Below are 22,556 nucleotides of genomic sequence, written 5' to 3'. Positions count from 1 at the left end.
TAGCCAAAGGAAACTCTTCCAAACCTCAAAATAATTCAAACTCGGCAACTATAATTGAAAACCCAAATCAAAACAAACCAAACCAATAATAACACAAACCCAATAACAAAAATTGATACCTAGATCATAATCAACAAAGAAAAACTCTACCAAATCTCATAATAACACAAACCCAACAACTAGAATTGAAAACCTATAATAGGATTCAACTAATACATACCAATGAATTTTCTTAGTGCCAACCAACCAATCTGCAAAAACAGAGCAAGATAGAGAATTCAGAGAGCTGGATTTGTCTATTTCATCTAATCTAAGTGAGAGAGAAGGAAAGAAAAAGAGAAAGAGAAGAACAGAGAGGGAGAGAAAGAATAGTAGGAGCAAAGAGTGTTTGGCGGGAGTTCAAGAGTCAAAATGTCTTAGTTTGGAATAGGGGAAAAAATAAAAGAGGGAAAAGAAATAAATAGAAAGAAAACGGCAGTTTCACTGTTAAGTAAGTGGACATGTGTTTTAATTTTAAAAGGGGGTAGCTCAGATACTATATCTAAGTTTTGGGACATTCTGGCATTTTACCCCCCTTTTATTTTTTTAATTGGCAAAATGCCCCTGTTTCGAAACTATATAGGTGCGTGCCCCTGTTTCGATACTCGATGACCCTAAAATCAAGTTACTTAAAGTACTTGATTGGTTTAAAATCGAGTTATGCCCGATCAAACTTTAAAAATAAAAAAAATTAAAAAAAAATTTCATGAAACTCGAGTAAATGAAAATCGAGTTCCAAAACGTCACTATAGGGCTTAAAAATGTCAATATAGGGATAAAAAACGCCGCTATAGGGCCACTGAAACCTGGTATAAAAAAATTTTCCAGAAAAACGCCACTATAGGGATTAAAAAACGCCGCTATAGGGCCACTAAAACCTAGTATAAAAAAATTTTCCAGAAAAACGCCACTATAGGGCTTAAAAACGTCACTATAGGGCTTAAAAACGCCGCTATAGGTCTCCCTGAATATTGGGCAATCACACTTGTAAAAATTTTTTGCATGAAACTCGATTTCCCTAAGCTCAAGTTACATGCATTTTTTTTTTTTTTTTTAAGTTTGATCGGGCATAACTCGATTTTCTACAAATCGAGTATTTCATTGAAACTCGATTTTAGGGTAATCAAGTATTGAAACAGGGGCATATCCCTATATAGTTTCAAAATAGGGGCAAATTGCTAAATAAAAAAACAATTAGGGGCAAAAGGCTAGAATGTCCCTAAGTTTTGCCTATATACTAATCATATTGTTTAAGTAAATTATACCTATACAGTTCAGTTATCACCTCTACTTATAATACAAGTATCACCCATCTTTGAAAATGGGTTTTGATTCTTTTATCTCCATTATTTCATATCCCTTTTCTTATAGCTATTTTTTTATGTTAAAACGTAGATATTCTTTCATTTATTGTAGATATGTGTATAAAATAGTAAAGGTAAGTGAAAGAATATATATATATATATATATAATTAGATAACTACAAGGCCCTTAACAACTCGTGCTCTATTAGATCTATACAATTAAGTTACCACCTCTAGTTATAATACGAGTATCACCCATCTTTGAAAATGGGTTTTTGATTCTCTTCCCACCATTATTTCACATCTCTTTTTCTATATTTATTTTTATCTGTTAAAATATAGATATTCTCGCATCTATTGTGAATATGTATATAAAATAGTAAAGGTAAGTGAAATAATATTTAGCCTTGTTAAAAGCTTGTGTTTTTTTTTAATTCAAATTGACCCCACCTCGATTATGATGATGATTCCTTGATTTTATGACTGGTTGGAAGCCATAGCTTTCATCATGTACCTCTCCTTTTTTTCAAGATGGACAACAACGTGGATGATTTTATATGCACAGGCAGCACAGCTATGTTACCGCTTATAATAATTTTATCACCGATATTCTTTGAAAATTTTATGCACAAACCTCAAAGTCCAAACACTATGTATGAAAGAGGTCCAATCAGTCTCCTAGCTAGTTAAGTACGTCCTACTTTAAACAAGAAAGAAAGGAACCAAAAAACAAAAAGTACCAAAATGTATGAACCATAGCCATAGGAAAGACGATGACAAAATGAAGTTTTGTCTCGTAACGGTTGGCGAAATTGACAAAAAGCCTTATGCTCATAAATTTATTCACATGGAAAGCCTGCTTAGTGCTCGCACTGCTGGAAATAGATGTATGGTCTATTAACTTAACCTAAATGATTTCTCTGCAAATTTTTCTTACCTATATCATCTGTTTCTGATAATAATGGACAAAAATTAAACTTTAAATCTCTTATTTAACCATCAAATACTTTGTCAATTGAGCTAACTGAAACTCACACTAAATAAAAATAATTATTTTCTTAAGAAAGTTATTGAAATCACTAAAACTTCTTAAAAAATCGTTTTGTGACAAATATTTGGTTATCAAATAATCATGACCCTCGATAGTTTAAAGAAGAGAAAAGGTGAAGAGAGGACATTTCTTCTGTTTTGAGAGAGAGAGAGAGAGAGAGAGAGAGAGAGAGAGAGAGAGAGAGAGAGAGAGAGAGACTCTCTCTCTCTCTCTCTCTCTCTCTCTCTCTCTCTCTCTCTCTCTCTCAGAGGACATTGTTTTAGGTTTAATATCTCAAAGGATGGAACTACTGACCTTTAGAATACTTGAATTTGTCATATACAAACTACATATTTAATTTTCATCCTTCAAAGATTACGAGTATAATAGAACAAATCAAATTAGAATTTTCTATTTCTCAATCTTTTCAGTTGCTTCTACGCAATTGAGATTGAAAAGATTGAGAAAAAAAAGTTGTTCATAATTACTAGTAAAGGCTTCGAAAAGAGTTATGGATTGATAATTCTTTTAGAAATAAAATGGATTTATTCTTATCAAACACGAGAAAGGTAATAAAAATTTTTGGTAAAAGACAATGTTTCTATAAGATAATGACCTAAAAAAAAATTTAATTCCTCTAGTGACCTCAATTAGTGAAGGAGAAAGGATTTTCCCCAATAAGTGCAAACTCAAATGAAAAAGAAAGTATTTTTCTGTATAGAAGAATATTCAAATATAGAGAAATAGGTAAATAGACATTTTTAAAAAAATCAAACAATCAAATAATCCAACTTTAGACTCAAGACTCAGGAGTAGAGGCAGCTCACATTTTAGACGAAAGTAGACTCTGATAGGTAGAAGTATGTTCGACAAAAACTTTTAGCTTTTCTATTTTGTTTCATTTTTTATTAAAAAAATAACAAATTTAGTTTTTTTTTTATAAATAAATTAATTTTTAACCTTTTGTTACATGTTCGGCCAAAAATATATATATCAAAAACTATATCTTTTGATTAAGTTACTAAAAACTAGATACTAAACCGACAAAAATCGGTTGATTCACAAGGGGTAAAAATTGAAGTCGTGATAGCACTTTCTTGCAGCATAATATAAAAATGTCTCTCTCTCTCTCTCTCTCTCTCTCTCTCTCTCTCGAGCTTGCAGCATATCTGGACAAGAATAGACTGTTTGGTTTCCATGCAGACTCCATCACCACATGCGTCACTTGAAAACAAATGTCACTAGAAAACAGTATATGTTAAGTCAGATTAATACTTTTTTAAAGTAAGTACACTTTTTTCTTTTCTAAATATATATATATTATGTTCGGGGGAATGGGCAAAGTCGCTGTGTGAAGGGGATGTAAGTAGTAAGTCAGGCAACGTGCGTGAGAATTAAGAAAAATAGCATCCTGAGTTTTAGAAACTCGAGATTCATATTAAAAATCGAGTCTCAAAGACTCACTTTTTGAGTGTTTTCCTAGTGAAAATGCCACACAGATCTCAAGTTTTAGAAAATCGAGTTCTATGCAAAATAATTTTTAGTGCAATCGCTGCTATAGTGGCGTTTTTAAGCTCTATAGTGACGTTTTAGAGTCCTATAGCGGCGTTTTCCTGCAAAATTGTTCTAAATGCATACAGTGAGCCCCTATAGCTCTATAGTGACATTTTTAAGTCCCTATAATGGCGTTTTCCAGAACTTGAGTCTTTAAAACTCAATTTCTACTTTAATTTTTCTCCTCCTCAATGCAATCCGCTTACAAAGCAAGACTTAAAAACTCAAGTTTTAAACACTCGAAATGCTAGTTTTCAACATTGTTTTGAAACGTGACAACTATCTAAATTTTTTTATATTTATTGTTAAATGGAAAAAAAAAATTTCTATTATGTTCTAATAATTACTCTTTAATTATCCTTTCCCTCTCTGCCCACTCTCTGCATGGAAACATTTTTCTCTAAACCATTACACATGCTTTCTCTCCAAAGTAATTTACTTTTTAAATAAACGTTGTAAAAGTTTGAATAAAATATAAAGAAATAGTAACTAGCATTTTTTTTTTTTCCATAGAATTAATTATGTGCTCGAATTAGCTCGATCACTTCAATTACCTGGGGCTTTGCTCCTATTCATTGTCAAACAAATAATCAACTGGAAAATTGTATATACATAAAAATCATGCAAACTATATATGCAACGTCCAATTATTTTATGTTTTCATGTTCTTAATTAAGGGCATGGCTCATATACAGAGATCAATCTTGGCAGATAAATTTGCCCATAATCATTCAAGAAGATCTCTCTCTCAGATGTGTACGTACACTACACAGTTCTTAAAAAATGCATGCCCTACTTTTTGTCAATCAGTGAAAAAACAGGACCTCAATAATTCAAGTCTAGCACTTTCACTGTAGGTTTCTCTGAAAAGCAATATATATATATACATATATATATATATATATGGTCCAGGATACATATTAAGCTTTTTATTTTTAAAAATATTTTTTTACGAACTTAGAATCTATTTCGTACCAAATATTTTTTAAAAATGTGCAGACCCAACAGCACATTTCCTTGTTAATCTTGATAAAGAATCTATTTCATGTAGTGCTTATATATTTTATGTAAAAATTCTGAGGAAACTGGAGATAGATCTTCTGCACGAACTTGGAATGGGACAGTACAGTAACCATCTGTAGCCTTAGTCATGAACATCACGTGGGAATGCAAGATCAATAATGGCCCTAGTGTGCATTTCTTTTTCGACCAAAGCTGGATCCCATCAGGCATGCAGCACAATGTGTTACTTTTCATTTGGTTTGTATTGCGCGTGAATATGAATAATTCTAGTACCAAACATTTCTATACGTTTCTTGCAACAACTGTTTTATGTGATTTGTTTTATGTGATTGTTTGTTTGTTACTTTCACATTAATTTACTATTTTTTTTCTATTATTTATAGTCAACCACGTATGACATTTGTGACAAATAATTTGCCAAAATGTGTGGTCTTAGAGTTATACATGATTGTTATTGTATAGCAAGGAATAATAATTAAAAGGAGTTAGTGCCTTGAGAAATTAAATTGACTCGATCAACCAGTACAAGCACACAAAACAAAACGTAAAATAGAATATACTCTTCCAAGTTGGTCATTGTTCGTATTCATCAATATGTACACCCAGCTCAGCTGTCACACAAAATTAACAAAACATAAAACAAAATAAACACAGCAAGGTAAAATGGGATGTCTCTGTGTGATTCTATAAGTGTAGATAGTTACTTCATATTTTTGGAAATGGCTCTTTCTATACTTTCTGCTGGAGTGGGATCGATGATGTTTTGTTTTCACATTAATTATTGAAAAAGAACAGATCCAGTTGTGCTGACTGGTAAGTAAGAGCCAACCTTCGTACACACATAATAAATGGACCTGAGAATCCAACTCCAACTGGGCCATGCTTAGGATTGTAATAAATTTCTATGACATAAAACTGAGTCTAATACTAAAAAAATTGAGATCCATTTGTTTATTTTGCTTTGAGAAACAAGCTAAACTTGAACTTATAAGTTAAATTATTTGTACGCTAATCTTATTTATGAGTTGTGTATGATTAAGTTATTCTCTTATTCGAAGTAAAAGCCAAAAACTATGATTAAAATTTTTTACCCATTTATAGTCAATGTTAATCATAAATTTTTTATCTTTGTAAATTGTAATCATTACAAGTTTAAAAAATAAAGTCAATGATAATCATTAGTTGCTAAATTCTAACTGATATATACTTTTTTTTACACAAGATAGAATTTTTACTCTATCTTAATGTAAGTATATATGTGTGTAAAGTTCCCTCCTGGAAACTTGAACCCCGGCCCTTATCCTCCACACCTCACAAGCATTTATACTTGTAGAGTGACCACCACATCAAGGGTGCACAGTTCTAACTAATATATACTAATCATATTGTTTGAGTTAAGTAAATTAAATAGTATTAATTTTCATTAGCTGTTCAATTATCACTTATTTGAATTTGGCTTATATTTTCTAAAGAAAATGACAAAACTATTATCTATTCCAAGTTGAACTATATATAAACACATGCAGATATGTTCTTTTGAGTGCCCCAATTGTATACATGGAACATACAAACCTTCAAAGCAAAATAAAATGGGCACCTTCCTAGGAGAACTAGCACAGAATGGTTCAGAATATAGTGTGGTGGCTACACATTGGGTTTATTCATTGTAGCCCAACATTTTAGCAACACAGGTCCACAATATTATACTCGGGCAAACATTGAATTCTAGCTCATTTATAACCTATCCAACTTGAACTGAAATTATTTATTGTTAGCCCATGATGATGCTTGCCTATGAATTATTATTCCGTGCGGAAAAGCCCAATAGATGGCCCAAAACCTAATTGGGGCAGCCCGGCAGAGAAGCTTTTTGGGTTGGTAAGTGCGAAACAGCTACATTTGATGAATAAATGGAAGGAGAAAGTTTTTAAAATTTTATCCATAAATTTTGTCATATTATTAATAATTTAAATAATGAAAAAATTATGGGTCACTTTTAAAAAAAAAAATTAATGATATGGAAAAATCTAATTTATTCATTTCAAAATGAATAAAATAATATTTAGGGGGCTTTTTGGTAGAATTACCCTAAAAAATTTATAGGATTTCAAATTTTTATTTCTTTAGAATCTTATTTAATATTTTGAGTGACAATCCACAACTTATAGGAGTATTTTATAGTTTTATTTGAGTTTAAATTTCTACTTCTTTTTTCATTTATAATTTTTTGAATCAAACACCATCTAAGTAAATATGTTTCTTGATTTTTTTTTTTTTTAATATGGGCCAAAGGCATGCAATTCTAAAAAATAATTGTTACATGGAAATTTCCTTTCGTCACTCCTCTCTCTATCTTTGTATGTATTATTGTATACTATGTTCTTAGAAAAATCTAGATAATGTATAAACTCAATTTCAAAGGCCTCATATTTAATTCAAACTTAGTTTAACCAGTAAATCCATCCAAACCAAGATGAGCTCAAAATTTTGGAGAGTCTGAGTTCAAACATCATTTATTAGTTTGACCCTGGGTTTGAACATTTTATTTTTGTTCTCAAACCGATGTTACACATTCGCTACTTGGTCTCAACTCGGTTAGGTCCTATTTTTCACGTGAAAAAAAAAAAAAAAAAAAAAAAAAATCTTATACCTACTTCGCTACTTATATTTAAATAGTTTTTTTTTTTTTTTTTTTTTTTTTTCGAAAATCTTATACATACAAGGAAACCACGTTGCATACAACTACAGAGTACAAACTGCCGTTTTACATGGGTTTAAACTTTAAAGTAAGGCAACTGGCACTGAAACCCAAACCCACGCAACCTCCGACATCAACAGCTCACCTATCTCCAATTTTCTCTCCTTTTTAAGACACACACATACATATACAATTGGAAGATTCTGAATCCAAACACTGGATCTGCTTAGCACTTTTATCTTTCAAGCAGAGAAAAATGCATGGTAAAGGATCCAATACCCGCCTTTCAACTATGTCTTCTCGGTCTCGAATCCCAACTCTCTTGCTCTTCATGTTCTCTACCTTCGCTTCCATCTATGTTGCTGGCCGGTTAGCTCTCTTTTTTTCAATGCCTTTTTGTGAATTTGCATTTGTTACTAATGCAGAGCTTTTAACTTTTTGAAATTTTTTTTTTTTTTTTTTGGGTCTCAATTTTTGGTGGGATTGGTGTATAGGCTATGGCAGGACTCGCAGAACCGGGTTTATTTGATCAAAGAGCTTGATAGGATAACTGGGTTGGTGGGTATTCCTTGTTATGCTTCAATTTTACTTCTTTGTGCTTGTTTTGGAATTTTTATGTTTATTTGGGATCTGGGTTTGTAAAATCAATGCACAATTGTTGGAGCTTTGCAAAAGTTATATGATTCTTGCAATTTGTTAGATCACTAATGGCATTGTTAAATTCCTAGTCTGAAATATCTATTGTGAATGCATGCAATGCGGGCTAATTCTAGTTTGGGCAATTGTTCCATCATTCAGCCTTGGAAAATTATGCTAACTGCATAATTCTTACACTAGTTTCAGTAACCTATCATAGAAGGGGTTAGTGACATAATCTGGATTTCCCATATGTAACAATTTTCATTTAATATTTGGTACATTGTTCACAATGGGGTTGCTGTACAATTAAAATTTCGATTTCTCCTCATTTCACACATGTATATCTCACATATATACCTGCACAAACGCTTGATTCTCTTTCAATTAATTAAATTAACTGGTGATTTTATTTTTTTTATACATTAGGGGAAAACTGCCATATCAGTGGATGATACATTGAAAATCATAGCCTGCAGGTAAGCTGGTATTCATGTGTCATTTGGTTTTATATATCAGGACTCAGGTTGGAATGGCATCAACCCGAGTCCCAATTATACTTATCAAAAATATATATTGTTCTTTGATTATACTTATGATCCTTAACTGCTGTTTAGTTGAGAATTTCCATAATTATTTTAAAACTTTGCCATGGGTCTGATGTATGCTGTTTTGCTTGTCAGGGAACAACATAAGAAGTTATCAGCCCTTGAGATGGAGTTGGCAGCAGCAAGACAGGAGGGTTTTGCTTCATCGCGATCAACAGGGGCTAATGAGATTACTTCTAAGAAAAGGCCTCTAGTAGTTATAGGAATATTCACAAGGTTTGGCCGCAGAAACAATAGAGATGCAATCCGAAAGGCATGGATGGGAACTGGTAAAATATTTTTATTCTCTTTTGGATAACATGCTCTATATCTTGGAATGGTAATCTTCTTTTTGTCCATCTCATATGTGTTTGATATCATCCAGTCTTACATGCTCTATAATTGCATTACATAGACAGGATAATTGTAGAACTAGAACAGTAAATAAATATGACAGTATTCAAGGGTTCTATATGGAATTAGGAATGATCACATAAGTGTATAAATCTGCAACTACGAGTAGGATTTGTGTGGCTATATTTTAGTATTTAAGATTTTTGGCAATTTGAATTTCCCATGGTAGCCATTGGGTTATGCATTTATGAATCTATATGGAAGGACTAATCTGGAAGCATGTTGCCAAACAAGTAAAAACTTCTGGCTGGTTTTGGGTAGGTCATTTAAGCCTGAGCTATAGAAACAAGCAAAAAGAGGTTTTAGGATGTTAAATACATAAAAGAACAGTTACTTTATTACAAGATGTCCTAGTGGGATCCTAGAGAAAACCATCATGGAGACTAAAATTACTTTAGTGATCAGGAATGCATAAAAAACATTAAAAAAGATAAGTTAAACCCAAATAATTTGTGGATGTGATCAGAAAATTCATGGGATTGATGTAGTGGTTAACTGTAGTAGACTTTTTTTATTTATAAATAACTGTAGTAGACATATTCTCTGCAGCATAAATAGTTTTATAATTATTGGACTATGTACATCATACCCTCTCAATAATAGATGATATACTTGAGGATTTGTCTGCCTGTGTAGCACTGTAGCTTGCATGTATTATCCTTTGCAGTCAGGCTAAGTTGCATATGAGTTGTGTATAAATTATTTGATTCTGGAACATTCTTTCTTTCCAAATCATTTTACTTCAAGTAAGCAATTATTTCTTTAAAATTTAAAAGAGTTGTGAACCAATTGCTTCAACTTTGCAGGTGCAGCCTTGAAAAAAATGGAGAACAACAAGGGAATAGTTGCACGATTTGTCATTGGAAGAAGGTTTTCTTCTTTTTTTTGTTATTCTGTTTTCTTCTGTTGTGACCCATACCTAAGAAAAGTATGGCGGTGGCTATAGCCTTTTCTTCTGATGATATTTTCCCTTGCAGTGCAAATCGTGGGGATAGTTCAGACAAGAGCGTTGACATTGAAAGCAGACAGAATAATGACTTCATTATTCTTGTATGTCATCAAACTAATTATAAGTGCTTCTCCTAGATTTAAATTCCTTAATTTTTAATGGGTTCTTCCTATTAAAAGATGGTTAATCCTGCAAAGCGAATTGTGAGACAACCAATGAGTACAAAATAGAGAATTAGAGAATATGATCAAAAAGCAGCATGATTCCAAAGAAAATAGAAATATTGTGGGTACACAACTGTTGTAGTTCCCTAATTATGTCAAAAGTATAGTTTGATCGTGAATTACATGCTCTGCTCAGCCTCTTCTTTCTATGTAGAGATATAGAACCGAGGGTAGGAAACAAGATCCAAACAACATAAGCTCATTTACCTGATCATTTTCACCCTTCTTGCTGGCAGGATAACCATGTGGAGGCAGACGAAGAGCTTCCAAAGAAGACTAAACTATTCTTTGCTCATGCTGCAGATAAATGGGATGCTGAGTTTTACGCTAAAGTCAATGATGACGTTTATGTAAATATTGGTTAGTACTATCTTTAATTAGATGGATTAATGGGTAAATTTCAAAGAAGTAGGTGGATTAAGTGTTTTATTCACTTTTACTGTATAAAGGTAGAAAGATGAGTTAGTTATACACAACTCTGATATTCTAAAAACACCTGCTAATGGCATGTGTAGTAGTTATACACAACTGTGATATGCCCAAAGACGTGCTAATGCAAACGTAGACCTCCCAAAATAATAACAAAGTTGGTTATGAAACCATCTATAGAATTAGAAATTTGATTATTGGTGAAATTACATTGTAATCATATTGTTTATGGGGGAGCCAATGAGCTCTAGCTCAACTGCCACTTCCTCCTCCTGTAAGAGTTAGGTGGAGGGTGAGGTCATGGAGTCAAGACCATTGGGTGCGTGTATAACTTACCAATAAAATATTGTTTATTGGGGATTTCAAATTAAATCCTATGGTCTAATAAGTTACAAATCAAATCCTATAGTTTTATAAGTTATAAATTAACCCTGAACTTTTAAATCCTTTTCAATCCAAACCTTGAGTCCTATGGTCAATGACGGAGAGAGAAAGAAGAAGGGCCTTGAATTGAAAAGATTTTAGAAGTTCAGTGTTTTATTTGTAACTTATAAAGGTATATGGTTTAATTTTAAACATTCCCTGAACTATAGGGCTTAATTTGTAACTTATGAAACTATAGGGAAAGAAGAAAGGGTTTGAATTGAAACACTTTTAAAAGTTCAGTGTTTAATTTGTAATTTATAAAGCTATATGGTTTAATTTGAAACATCCCCTAAACTAGAGGGTTTAATTTGTAACTTTTGAAACTATGGGATTTAATTAAAACCTTCCCTAAATTATAGGGTTTAAAATGTAATTTTCCCTAGACTATCTACCTTCAATGTTTGGCATCCATCTGGTGTTTTCTCTTCTCATAAGACATATAGGAAACTTTGTTAGCTGTTCATTTTTATGGATTTTCTATATTTACAGTTTCTTACCAACGATATATTATAGAAAGAGTCTTTTTCAGATTTTGATAAAATTTCAGTCTGTACGAGAACATGTTTTCATGGCCCATATTTTTTTTCCTGCACAGATGCCCTGGGCACTACACTTGCCACTCATTTGGACAAACCTCGTGTTTATATTGGATGCATGAAATCGGGAGAAGTTTTTTCAGAACCGTGAGTCTGGCCTTAAAATCTAAGTATAAATTGCTCAAAAGATACAAGTTGAATTAAAATTTGAAGATCTTCTGTACTTCTCATACTTATAGTTACTGGACATTTTCAGGAACCATAAATGGTATGAACCAGATTGGTGGAAATTTGGCGATAAAAAATCGTAAGTAATACTGCAACTTATTACATCTTGTAATTCAACTTAAGAGAAAGAGTTACTGCATTTCATGATTGTTACATGAGCAAGTTATGAAAATGTCACTTAATAGTTTGAAAAATACAATTTGGTCAAATTTCAACCAATGTAGTTGCTTGCAGATGTTGCTGGAACATGTCTTGCTATGTCACACACTATTTAGCTTGGCTAAACATGCATTATGTGCTTAAACTCACACGTTTGGAAATTTATTTCCATAAACAAGATTACTTTCCAACTTTTCTGTCTCTTCTTTCTTTTGGTTATTATCAACTATAGTATTATGCTAGATGAATGTATAATGAAGGTAGAGGCCTTGATACCCACCTAGTCAAGCGAGTTCTGGTTAAAAATGAATCCATGAAGCACCTTGGTTTCCTTAGTTCGCTTTTCCTGCCAAATAGATTGTTTGATGGTCATAATAATCATGTGAACATGACTAATTTAATTGCATGATCTACATTTTACAGCTATTCATTTAAGAATGATAAGAGTATGATTATTTGTTTCCCTTCCATCCCTAGTCAGTCTTCATGCTTAAAAAAGTCAACATTTTTAACTTTTCAAAGGAGAGAAGAGATAGTCAACAGTAAGCAAAACTAATAAGTGGGTCGTCACTAATTTAACTGTGCCCAACGAGTATTACACTTATCTTATTTTTTAATTGTGATGGATAATTAATTAGGGGCAATTTAGGAAAAGTGGATACAAGGGATGGCATGGGTTGGGCTTTGTGGGTTTTTTTATCTAACCTAACTGACCTAATAGTAAGGGTTTGGATTTAGCTTTAAATCTGCTGGGTTTTGGGAAGGGTTCAGTTTTTATGCCCTAGGTACTCGAACCCAACCTGATTGTGCATGTAAATTACTATATTATCCCTTCTATTAATTTTTACTTACACACACACACACACACACACACACACAAAACCCTACGATATTTGTAACAATTTAGGTGGTGTTTTGGTTTCTAAATATCTTTTGGATGGATAGAACTTAAAACTATATGATGTAAAAAACAGTAACGTTATATTGGATTTTCAGTATGTTTTTAGTGGGTTGAACATTATGAGTTGTGATGACAATTGAGTAGTTATAATGCTTGAACATTAGATTATACTAAAAATATGGTTTAATTTAGTGTAGAAGTGTGTACTAATACATTCATTGAAGGAGGAGCAAAAATATATATATTCACAATTTTGCACTCTGAAACTCAAATAAATTTTTTGCATCCTACAGATACTTTCGCCATGCTTCAGGTGAGCTATATGTCATATCACAGGCTTTGGCAAAATTTATATCAATAAATAGGTCAGTTCCTTTCTTTTTTGGCTCATTGGTTTTATAAATTATAAGCAATCACTTTATGAAGCAAGAACTAAATCAAGGTCTATTGAGTATGCAGATCTATTCTCCGTACCTATGCCCATGATGATGTCAGTGCTGGATCCTGGTTTATTGGGCTCGATGTCAAACATGTTGATGAATCAAAGTTTTGCTGCTCATCTTGGTCATCTGGTCTCTCTCTCTCTCTCTCTATTTGTGTGTGTGCATATGGCCATGCTTGCAATGAAATTTTAAATGTTAATTGAATAATTCTTGCAGTAGTACCAAACTCAATACTGCTTATCTAAGTTAAACCTTTTACTTCTCACATAAGATTTATGGCCTGTTTAAGGGCCTCCATCCTCTGGACAACAATATATCCGTATAAAATAAATGCTGGAATGGAAATCTGCCTTTTGATCAATTAAAATTACTCTCTTTTTTTCAGGAGCTATATGTGCAGGTGTTTGATTTGATTCACTTTAAAGATCGTTAAATGGAAAAATGAACCAGATGCTGTTGGACTGTTTTGAAGTTGTTGCTATGCATCTCAGCTGTTTTCAGTCTTCTTGATGTGAAGTTTTGATAGAAAAAAGCATTTTGCTCTGAAAATTTTGACAAAAGAGGGCACCTCTCATTGAAATCTCTCTTTCCCATCGCTTGAAATATTGAAACAGTCTTGGTTAAATCTGTGTACATTCTGGAGATAGGAGCAAACAGCAATGCAGTATTAGCACACAATGATTGCGGAAGACAGGCTACCCAAACTGATAATAGAAAAGTGAAGAATACAAATTTTTTTGTTAAATGATTTATTGTTACTGTCTTCTTGCTTCATTGTTAGTATTTTTAGGCTAACTTTTTCATTTGGGTGCACAAAGCGTGTGGCGCATCGTCATGTGGAAAAGAAGGGGGGGGTGGGTGGCGATTGTGGTTGGTGTGGAGGATTGATTATATTGAGAGTGATTCTTTTTCATGTTGGAACTTATGAGAAGCAGGTGTAGTTTTCATACAACCATGTTGTTTGCTGTACTTAATGGCACAATACAGTGAAATTTATTTACTTCTGCTGACCATTTCTAGAGCATTGAGTAAGACATCTAGTGGGGATGGCTACTTTGACTGTTTCATATCAATTGCCAAGAAGCATAAACAAGGGAACTTGATTATTTTTGCCTGCTAAGTTGGATCCAATGTTTGATATTCCAACTAAAGTTGAGACATGCGAAAGCTCCTCAAGTTAATACCCCCTTAATGTGTATAGTAAACCTTATGAACCATTTGTATGTGCTGTATAACAAAAGACACCAGTCGAGAGCAGAAAAGTTATTCTACCCACCCCATCCAATGTAGTCTGTTTCATTAAAAACACAACCATTTAATCCATCATCCATCCAACACAAGGTTGTGTTGGAAGGATGATGCATATCCCAGAGAATGTTACTTGATCCCACTTACCAATTAATTACACATTTAGTGCAGATCGAATAATTTAAAAAAAAAAAAAAAAAAATTTAAATGTTGAAGATTTACATACTTGAGGATATGATCAAAAGGAAAATTCTTGATGGGTTGCGACTTGTCTTTATTAGAAGATGATATAGAAGCTCGGCATGTTGAGGATAACTAAAGCACTATCTCTTTGCATCCACTAAATAACAACAAAAAATATCTCAACTTCATCGACCAAATGGAAAAATGAGATTAGCATGCAAGAAATCAGTAAACCTTCTTACAAAATATAAAGTGCCAACTTAACTAAAAATAAAGTTACTTTATTCAAGTTACTTTGTAAAAGCTAGATTACCTTCTTACAAAATGCAAAGTGCCAACTTAATTAAAAAGAAGGTTACTTTATTAAAGTTACTTTGTAAAAGCTAAGTTACTTTATTAAAGTTGATCAATTAACAACTACTTTTTTATTATCTATTATTTTTACATTCTCTTGTTCCGTAAAAGGAAAAAAATATCTTGTCTCAAGGTCCCATGAGAGATGAGACCTCTGTCACAACATGTGGAGGTTCCACACACACAAGTCCCATGTGTTGTGAGACAAAGGTCTCATCGAGAAACCTCTTTTGTATAGATCACCAAATGTACTAAATATAAACACCAGCAAAGCTTTAAACTCTTATTATGTTAATTGTATCTACCAAAATCTTGACTTAAAATCAAATTTTCTAAATACATTGCATTAAATACCTTTGATCCTATGGTTTGATTAACCAAAACATCTTTTCAAGAAATAAAATATTCTTAGTCTTAGTATTCGCATAGACACCATAGCTCCAATTAGCAGTTGTAGATAAAATGCTCTTCCGAAAAAACTGATGCTTATAAGAGTATTATTGGCTTATTGCCATAAAAGGAACTGATAGTAGAGAAACAAAAATAAAATATAAAAAAATTTCTTTTTTTATTCATGTCATTCTCATTTCTTCTCAGATATCAAGTGGTAAATAGAGACGTTTCTTCGAGCAAAAATCACTTAGTTCTGAAGACAGGATAGTCATGTTTATTAAACTCTTTATTTAATAATAATAATAATAATAAGTTATCATTTTTTTTTTTTTTGGGAGAAACTAATAAGTTATCACTTAGTTGTTAAAGAATGTAGTGTGACTCAGCTCAGGTGACTCCTTGAGTAAAATCTCTGTCCATGAGAAGATAGGGAAATAAAATAAATAAATAAAACCTTCTGCTGTTGAACAAAACCTGTTTAATTTATTTACACAATATATAAAGGAATTCTTCTACATGATAAGATAGTCACAATACACCATTGTATGGAAGATGTTAAAATGAACGAAATGGAACCATCCTTCGACATTGTACTAACAAAACCCATAATGTTTTTCATCATCAGAAAAAAGCCACAATTCTCAATCAACGACCCAACTGTTTGTATAAAACCATTACTCTAATATTCACTAGTACACACAGCAACGTGTTTCCTGTATCCTTACGTAGAACTGTTAAGGAAATGAGCTATTGCCTTGTCTGTATCGTTGTCAAACATAACTAAGGCTTCTGCAACATTGCTTGACGAAAATCCCATTTCTCGGAGGAGCCCGTAGCCTTTGACAAATTCCTGAACCTTCAGCAAGTGAAAGCAAAGACATTCGTTTTAATCATCTACTAGAAGAATCAAATTTAAATGCAAAGCTGAGGCAGATCACCAGGTATAAGAGCAAGAAAAGATAAGAAGGTCCACACTAACTAGTACATACAAAACACGAAATCTTTCTTGAGCCAAAGATATTTCCATTAAATAAATGAATAATAGGAATTCCATCATAAGACAATGAACATTCAACAAAATAGATGAATAACAGGACTTCAGTCATTTTTGGTAACAAGTGAACCCCAAGGTGCAAATACTAGAAAAAATAATTACGATTGAACCTCTCTTCATTTTCTTTGCCTATCCATTTTGAACTTGGACTTGGTTAGGAACCTTGTGGCCTTTGGACGAGCACAATACAATGGCCCTCCTCTGAAAATAAAACTCCAGAAGACCATGGCAATATGTCCTTAACAGTCACCCTTCCAAAAAACAACAATTGGAGTAAGAGATGTTCTACTATTAAATGTACATGTGCCACACATCCAAAAAGATAACTATACAAATGTCATCATCAATTCTTTACCCACACCACAGGAATAACTTCAACATAAAGCCCATTCCTTAGAACCCATTTATGGTGCAAACCATCCAGGAAAGTCAGTACACATCATAACCAACACCCCCCCCCCCAATTTTCTCATCTCCACAGTACTTCAGGTGTAACAATTTTTTGATAGGTACTTCAGGTGTTACAATAAAAGTTAAAATCAAGAAAAGACTCAGGAGCATACCTTGGTTGGATTGTCTCCATAATTTGCAACTGCAAGAGGAACGGCTTCTCGGTTGAGCCCCATAGTAATATATTTGTTCACCACAGGATCTCCAACAGGGCGCTGCTGCAATTTACAATACGATCACTTCATACCTCAAAAGTGGAAAGCTAATGTAATTTACAATCCTTTTTCTTTTTTTTGATAAGTTCATTTACAATCCTTCCTGAAGAAAATGTATTTGTCTAAAGTACTAAACCATAAGAACACTTTTAATTTTTGGTTGAATAGTCAAAAACAATTAGGTAATGAGGGCTTTGCATATGAACCCCTGATTAAATATATGGGAAACTCCAAACCATGATGAAATTGTTCCTTCACAGTAATTATTGTAACAATTAGAAAATCAGGAAAAGTGATTATAAAAGGCAAATATCACAAGCTAGTATAGAATTGAAAGAAAAACACAAAAATCTCTGCAGAAAATGAGCCTACCATTGAAGATGTAGACTCTGTATTCCTAGATGGAAGGTTTTCCAGCCCAAACCTGCTCCAATTCTGGCTGTCCTTCTCTGCTTCAGCTAAAATTTTTCTCTCAAATTCAAAGTCAAACTGGAAATTGCTCCGGGGAATATCTCCTATTTGTGTTGACAATTGAGGCTAAAAGATAAGCAAAAAAAAAGCTTAGTCCAATTTAGAGTGCATATGAAGTAACTCTTCCCCTTCTCATTTTTCCACACTTTCTCTTTTACAAACAATGTAACTAATGCAAAGTAGACAATTCAAACGCTTGCTCGTGCAATTAGCATTTCTATCTATAATTAAGAAGTTCCGATAGTCAAAATTCATAAACACTTCAAGAATTTTCAATTAATCAGACTGGTCCAGTACAAAGTTAAAAATAGTTAATAGCCTGATCCCGACACACATGAAGGACCACTGTGATATTAACATGTTTTTATAACCTTAATGTAGACCTACTAATTAGATGTTTAGTCTCCTCCAAAATCAGAACTCATCCCCTTACAATAAAAGATCGTAAATTTTTTCCCCCCTAAAATTCTATTTTAAGTTCCTAAAAAACAATAGCATAATTGTATTGCAGATCGTCAAACCAGGACACATTACAAGTTTTAAAAATAAAAATAAAAATGAACAAGAACCAGATAGCCACTATGAAAGGCCAATTCTAAACTAAATAAACAACAGTGATGTACGAATAGCATATAAGTTCATTCAACCATAGACACCAGAGTCGAACAACCAATCATTACAAGAACCTAAGACGCATCCCCAAATACTAGATAGTATTAAAAAAAAAAACAAGGGTCCTGTTAACGGGTACTCATATGGCATTTGTTAATGAACCATTAAAAAAATCAGTTGTTTTTTTTTTTTTTCTTTTCCTATAAAAAGTTTCCAAAAATACTTCCTAAACCAATCCGTTAACTTTTCCTAAATAACAATCAAACAACGTTAGGATTAGAAGCAAAACATCATCAACAGCATCATATGAATTTTGTGTGAGCACAAAGCATATTGTCTAATAGCAAATGAAAAAAGCGTAAAGTAAATTAGGAATAGAAAGTTACCGGAGGAGTGATCCGATATTGGGGTTTGATGGCAACCCTAATGCCCAATCCAGCTGCAACAAATTTAGACATAACTATTAACAAAATTAAAAAAGAAGAGGAGGTAAATGAAAGAGAGAGAGAGAGTGCAATTACAAGAAGGGGAGGAGTGGTGGTGCTGGTGGTGGGAAGAGGTGCGGGTTGGCGGAGGGATCATGTTGGGGCCGGGTTGACCCACCCGGGGATATAAGGATGATCCTCCTCCGCCTCCATACATTGGATGGTTGGATGGTGCCGATGATGTGGAGGATGTACGGTACATCGGTGACTCGTATGTTGAGCCGGACCTGTTCCTGTAATCGTAGTCCATCTTTTTTTTATATAATTTGAGAGAGAGAGAGAGAGAGAGAGAGAGATTGGTGAGGGTAAAGTAAAAACTCAAACACCACGCGTATAACGAAATAGACAAGAGAAAGAGAGATGAAACTTGGAATTGGAATTGGAATTGGTAGGAAGAAAACGTGTTAAGGCCCGAATGGGCTAAAGCCAATTTGCCAATTTCTCTTTTCGCGCGTGCGGGAAAATATTGGACTAAACACTCAGCCCAAATTTACCTATTTAAAAAATATATATATATATATATATTGGATTAACAACCTATTAACCGAAATAATATTTTATACCACCATATTTAGTTATATTTAGATAACACTGTAATTTAAGCTGCCTTTCTTGTTTCTCTAATTCTCTCTTACTGTTTCTCTAATTTTCTCTTACTGTTTAACAAGTCACACTTCCTTTATGAGAAATGCTAGGGATGGCAAAAATATCTTACTCCCCCTTGAGTGGACTTTTCCCTCCTAAATGAGGTGGAAATGAAACACTCATGATCCGAGTCATCCGACCCAGTCTCACCTCACTGTCATTCTTAGCATCCAAGTGTCAAAATAAATTTTTTTCAAATAAAAATACTCCCTCCATCCCACTTTTTTTATCTTTTATTTCATTTTAAGATGTTCTAAAATATTGTCCTCTTTCTAAAAATAAAAGTCATTAATTTACTAATATTCCTATTATACTCCTATTAATTTACTAAGAGAAATGCTAACGAGTACCGTAAGGGCACTTGTTAATAATCCATTTAAAGAAAATTTTTATGGGGAATGAAAAAAAAGTAATTAATATTTTGACAGCTTTTTTTATTTCTCATAAAAGTGATATTTAAACTTTCCTGAAATGGATTATTAATGAGTGCCCTAAGAGCACTCGTTAGCATGACCCATTTACTAATTCAATTTTTAGATAAATTTTTTTAAAGGTAATTTTGGAAACTTATACATTTTTAAAAGGTAGACAAGACAATAAATAATGTTGCCTTAAAAAGTTTGACTTTTCAAACAGGATAAAAAAAGTAACACAGAGGGAGTACTAAAGATACTACAAATTTCAGCATTAAGTGTCCCGAATTCATGTTGGTTTTGGTACTAAGAATTTTAAATTTATAATTATTCCACAAACCTCTAAATAACTACTCTAATGCACCAAAACATTTTTAAAAACTTAAAATGTAAAACTTATTTTTCCTTTTCACTGAGAAAAAACGAGCTTCAACATGACATTGACTCTATTTACAAGGAAGACTACAAGAAAGTTTTATAAACATTCTTTCCATCTTCCAAAGTGAGGTCATTTATTCTTGCTTTCAATATGCTATAATTTAAGGAAAGGGATTAACATTTTTTTTAAAAAAAAAAAAAAAAACCAAACAAATGTGCACACACAAAGGAAAAGTGAAGATTAGCTTCCTCTTTCATGCCCAAAAAGAAATTGATAAATATCTACAGGGATGAAAAGCAATATGGTCATTGAGCAAATACTAATTTATCACTAACCAACTAGATAAAGAAAAGGCACCTATTGTAAAAGGAACAGATACAACTTACAAGGCACTTCAGAACTAGAGATATACTTAAGTTTAAGAGGGCTACACATTTACAAATTAAATATGTGGTCACTTGCACCAAATATGGCAGCATTAAACTGTCTAGTATTCAAGTCACTTCCCTCCAAAGCAGTACCAAACCTGTCAAGCCACTGAGTTGGGCTTGGGTTGTCACTCTCCTCTACCCACTCTGAGGTCATATCAATGTCATCAAATTGAATAGGATCAGCCTCTAAGGACTTTGTTCTCATCTGTCTTGCCAACTTGAGATTGTAATTTATATATACAATGTCATTCAGTGTTTCTTTATCGATCTTATTCCGCTTCTCAGAGTGGATTTGCTGAAATGTGTTCCAATGCCTCTCAAAAGTGAAACTGCTACAAACTTGACTTAGTATTCTAATGGCAACTCGTTGCAAAACAGGTGCAGAATCGCCATATTGTTCCCACCAAAGCCCTACAATGAAATTAGCAGCAAGTTTCAGGACAACATAAAAACTTAGAAGGGAATAAAAAGGCTGGAAGGCTGCATATTACAAGGCCCGATATGCGTTTAGCAGCAAGTTTGCCAATTCAACAACTAAGAAATTGCAGACACGCAGAGACATTACCATAATGATATAGAAGCCATCAAGCCATGAAGGTGGCAAAAAAACTAAATATGAGAAATTCCAAACAATTTTGTCTAACCTACTTGATGGTATTAAGAAAAGTAAAAGGCACAGCAGCATCTTTGGGTCTGAATATTTACATCTGTCTGTCTGGCATAACTAAGAACTCATATGAAAATGCTTGGTGGTATGAGAAATGTATATGACATCAGAATACATATACATCCGACTATTTCACATGAGAAGATTGATCAAATGTTTCTTCTATTATAAGATTGACTAACCTTTTGGTCTCTTTGTTCAAGAATTTATCACATTATCAAATTACACTTAGCTTTACCTAGGTTTTAACTATATATATATATATATATATTATATTTATGCAGAAAAAAGTATTCTTAAATCTGACATCTATTATTTTTATGGTAAAGACAAACCATAAATTTTATTGGAACTCCTGAACTCCATAAATCTGACTTCTCAATCCAGTTCAAATTTGTGTCTGAACTAAACAACTAATTCTACAAGCTTCCAACCTGGGACTTCGAAATACTATTGTTTAAGCAGGATTCACCTAAAATAGGATATTTCTACAGCTAAGAGATCATTCCAACCATGATAGTCATAATGATGCACTATAATGGGATTGCAGTTGGTGTATAGGATGCAATCTGCTCCTCACATTTGTCTATTCCACTAAGATGCTGAAAAAATGTATAGCATACAACTCCCTCTTTGATGCTTATAGACATCTTATAGAATAAAAAATCGTGTACTTACCAGGTGGAACAGTGTCTCTAGCTTCCTTCGCTAAGTTACAAGCAAACATCCCTCTCACCTTAGTAAAGGTACATATTTGATTCGTGATGTCACGTCTCATATCAGGCATAGGAAGTAGAATCTCCAGAACTTTGTAAAGATCTTCTTTCATAGCTGGAATAAATTTCATTTCTGGATTATACTGGATACTAGGGTTCAAAAATGCTGCTGCTGCAAAATGCAGCCCTTACACTTGATGAGCTAGAGCTGGAGGCCATGGTTATTGGGAATGCTAACACTAGTGCTACTACTAGTGAAA

The 22,556-nt window shown here is 33.1% G+C and overlaps 3 protein-coding genes across 4 annotated transcripts; 1 reads left to right on the top strand and 2 right to left on the bottom strand.

The window, feature by feature from the left end:
- Nucleotides 1-7,707: 7,707 nt before the first annotated feature.
- Nucleotides 7,708-14,580, top strand: LOC112020211 (hydroxyproline O-galactosyltransferase HPGT1). Its single transcript, XM_024052774.2, has 12 exons — nt 7,708-8,017; nt 8,143-8,206; nt 8,714-8,763; nt 8,968-9,161; nt 10,092-10,155; nt 10,263-10,335; nt 10,695-10,818; nt 11,909-11,996; nt 12,106-12,156; nt 13,431-13,502; nt 13,597-13,709; nt 13,966-14,580. Exons 1-12 carry the CDS (start codon nt 7,905-7,907, stop codon nt 13,986-13,988), a joined length of 1,029 nt encoding a protein of 342 aa, XP_023908542.2. The 5' UTR covers nt 7,708-7,904; the 3' UTR covers nt 13,989-14,580.
- A 1,641-nt stretch (nt 14,581-16,221) lies between these two features.
- On the bottom strand, nt 16,222-19,407 carry LOC112020209 (uncharacterized). 2 transcript variants are annotated; one of them, XM_024052772.2, is made up of 5 exons: nt 19,082-19,407; nt 18,947-18,999; nt 17,850-18,014; nt 17,376-17,477; nt 16,222-16,614 (listed from the first exon to the last, which is right to left on the bottom strand). In XM_024052772.2, exons 1-5 carry the CDS (start codon nt 19,293-19,295, stop codon nt 16,480-16,482), a joined length of 669 nt encoding a protein of 222 aa, XP_023908540.1. In that variant the 5' UTR covers nt 19,296-19,407; the 3' UTR covers nt 16,222-16,479. The 2 variants fall into 2 exon arrangements, with proteins under 2 accessions (XP_023908540.1, XP_023908539.1); XM_024052771.2 differs by having other exon boundaries at nt 17,376-17,480; nt 19,082-19,405.
- A 1,303-nt stretch (nt 19,408-20,710) lies between these two features.
- On the bottom strand, nt 20,711-22,467 carry LOC136063426 (uncharacterized). The gene is made up of 2 exons (XM_065763798.1): nt 22,259-22,467; nt 20,711-21,324 (listed from the first exon to the last, which is right to left on the bottom strand). The coding sequence occupies exons 1-2, from the start codon at nt 22,425-22,427 to the stop codon at nt 20,918-20,920; spliced, it is 576 nt and encodes a 191-aa protein (XP_065619870.1). The 5' UTR covers nt 22,428-22,467; the 3' UTR covers nt 20,711-20,917.
- Nucleotides 22,468-22,556: the final 89 nt, after the last annotated feature.

This window comes from Quercus suber, unplaced genomic scaffold (assembly GCF_002906115.3).
Source record: "Quercus suber isolate HL8 unplaced genomic scaffold, Cork oak 2.0 scaffold_525, whole genome shotgun sequence".
In the NCBI taxonomy this organism is placed as follows: domain Eukaryota; kingdom Viridiplantae; phylum Streptophyta; class Magnoliopsida; order Fagales; family Fagaceae; genus Quercus; species Quercus suber.
The sequence above is the reverse complement of the archived record's forward strand: the minus strand, read 5'-3'. Positions and strand labels throughout refer to the sequence as shown.

Coding starts and splice junctions, on each gene's coding strand:
- LOC112020211 (XM_024052774.2), top strand. CDS start 7,905: ATGCATGGTAAAGGATCCAATACCCGCCTTTCAACTATGTCTTCTCGG. Junction 13,503..13,596: donor AAATTTATATCAATAAATAG/GTCAGTTCCTTT, acceptor TTGAGTATGCAG/ATCTATTCTCCGTACCTATG. Junction 13,710..13,965: donor CTGCTCATCTTGGTCATCTG/GTCTCTCTCTCT, acceptor TCTTTTTTTCAG/GAGCTATATGTGCAGGTGTT.
- LOC112020209 (XM_024052771.2), bottom strand. CDS start 19,295: ATGGACTACGATTACAGGAACAGGTCCGGCTCAACATACGAGTCACCG. Junction 17,481..17,849: donor CAGAGTCTACATCTTCAATG/GTAGGCTCATTT, acceptor TGTAAATTGCAG/CAGCGCCCTGTTGGAGATCC. Junction 16,615..17,375: donor ATGGAGACAATCCAACCAAG/GTATGCTCCTGA, acceptor CACTTGCTGAAG/GTTCAGGAATTTGTCAAAGG.
- LOC136063426 (XM_065763798.1), bottom strand. CDS start 22,427: ATGAAATTTATTCCAGCTATGAAAGAAGATCTTTACAAAGTTCTGGAG. Junction 21,325..22,258: donor TAGAGACACTGTTCCACCTG/GTAAGTACACGA, acceptor ATTTCATTGTAG/GGCTTTGGTGGGAACAATAT.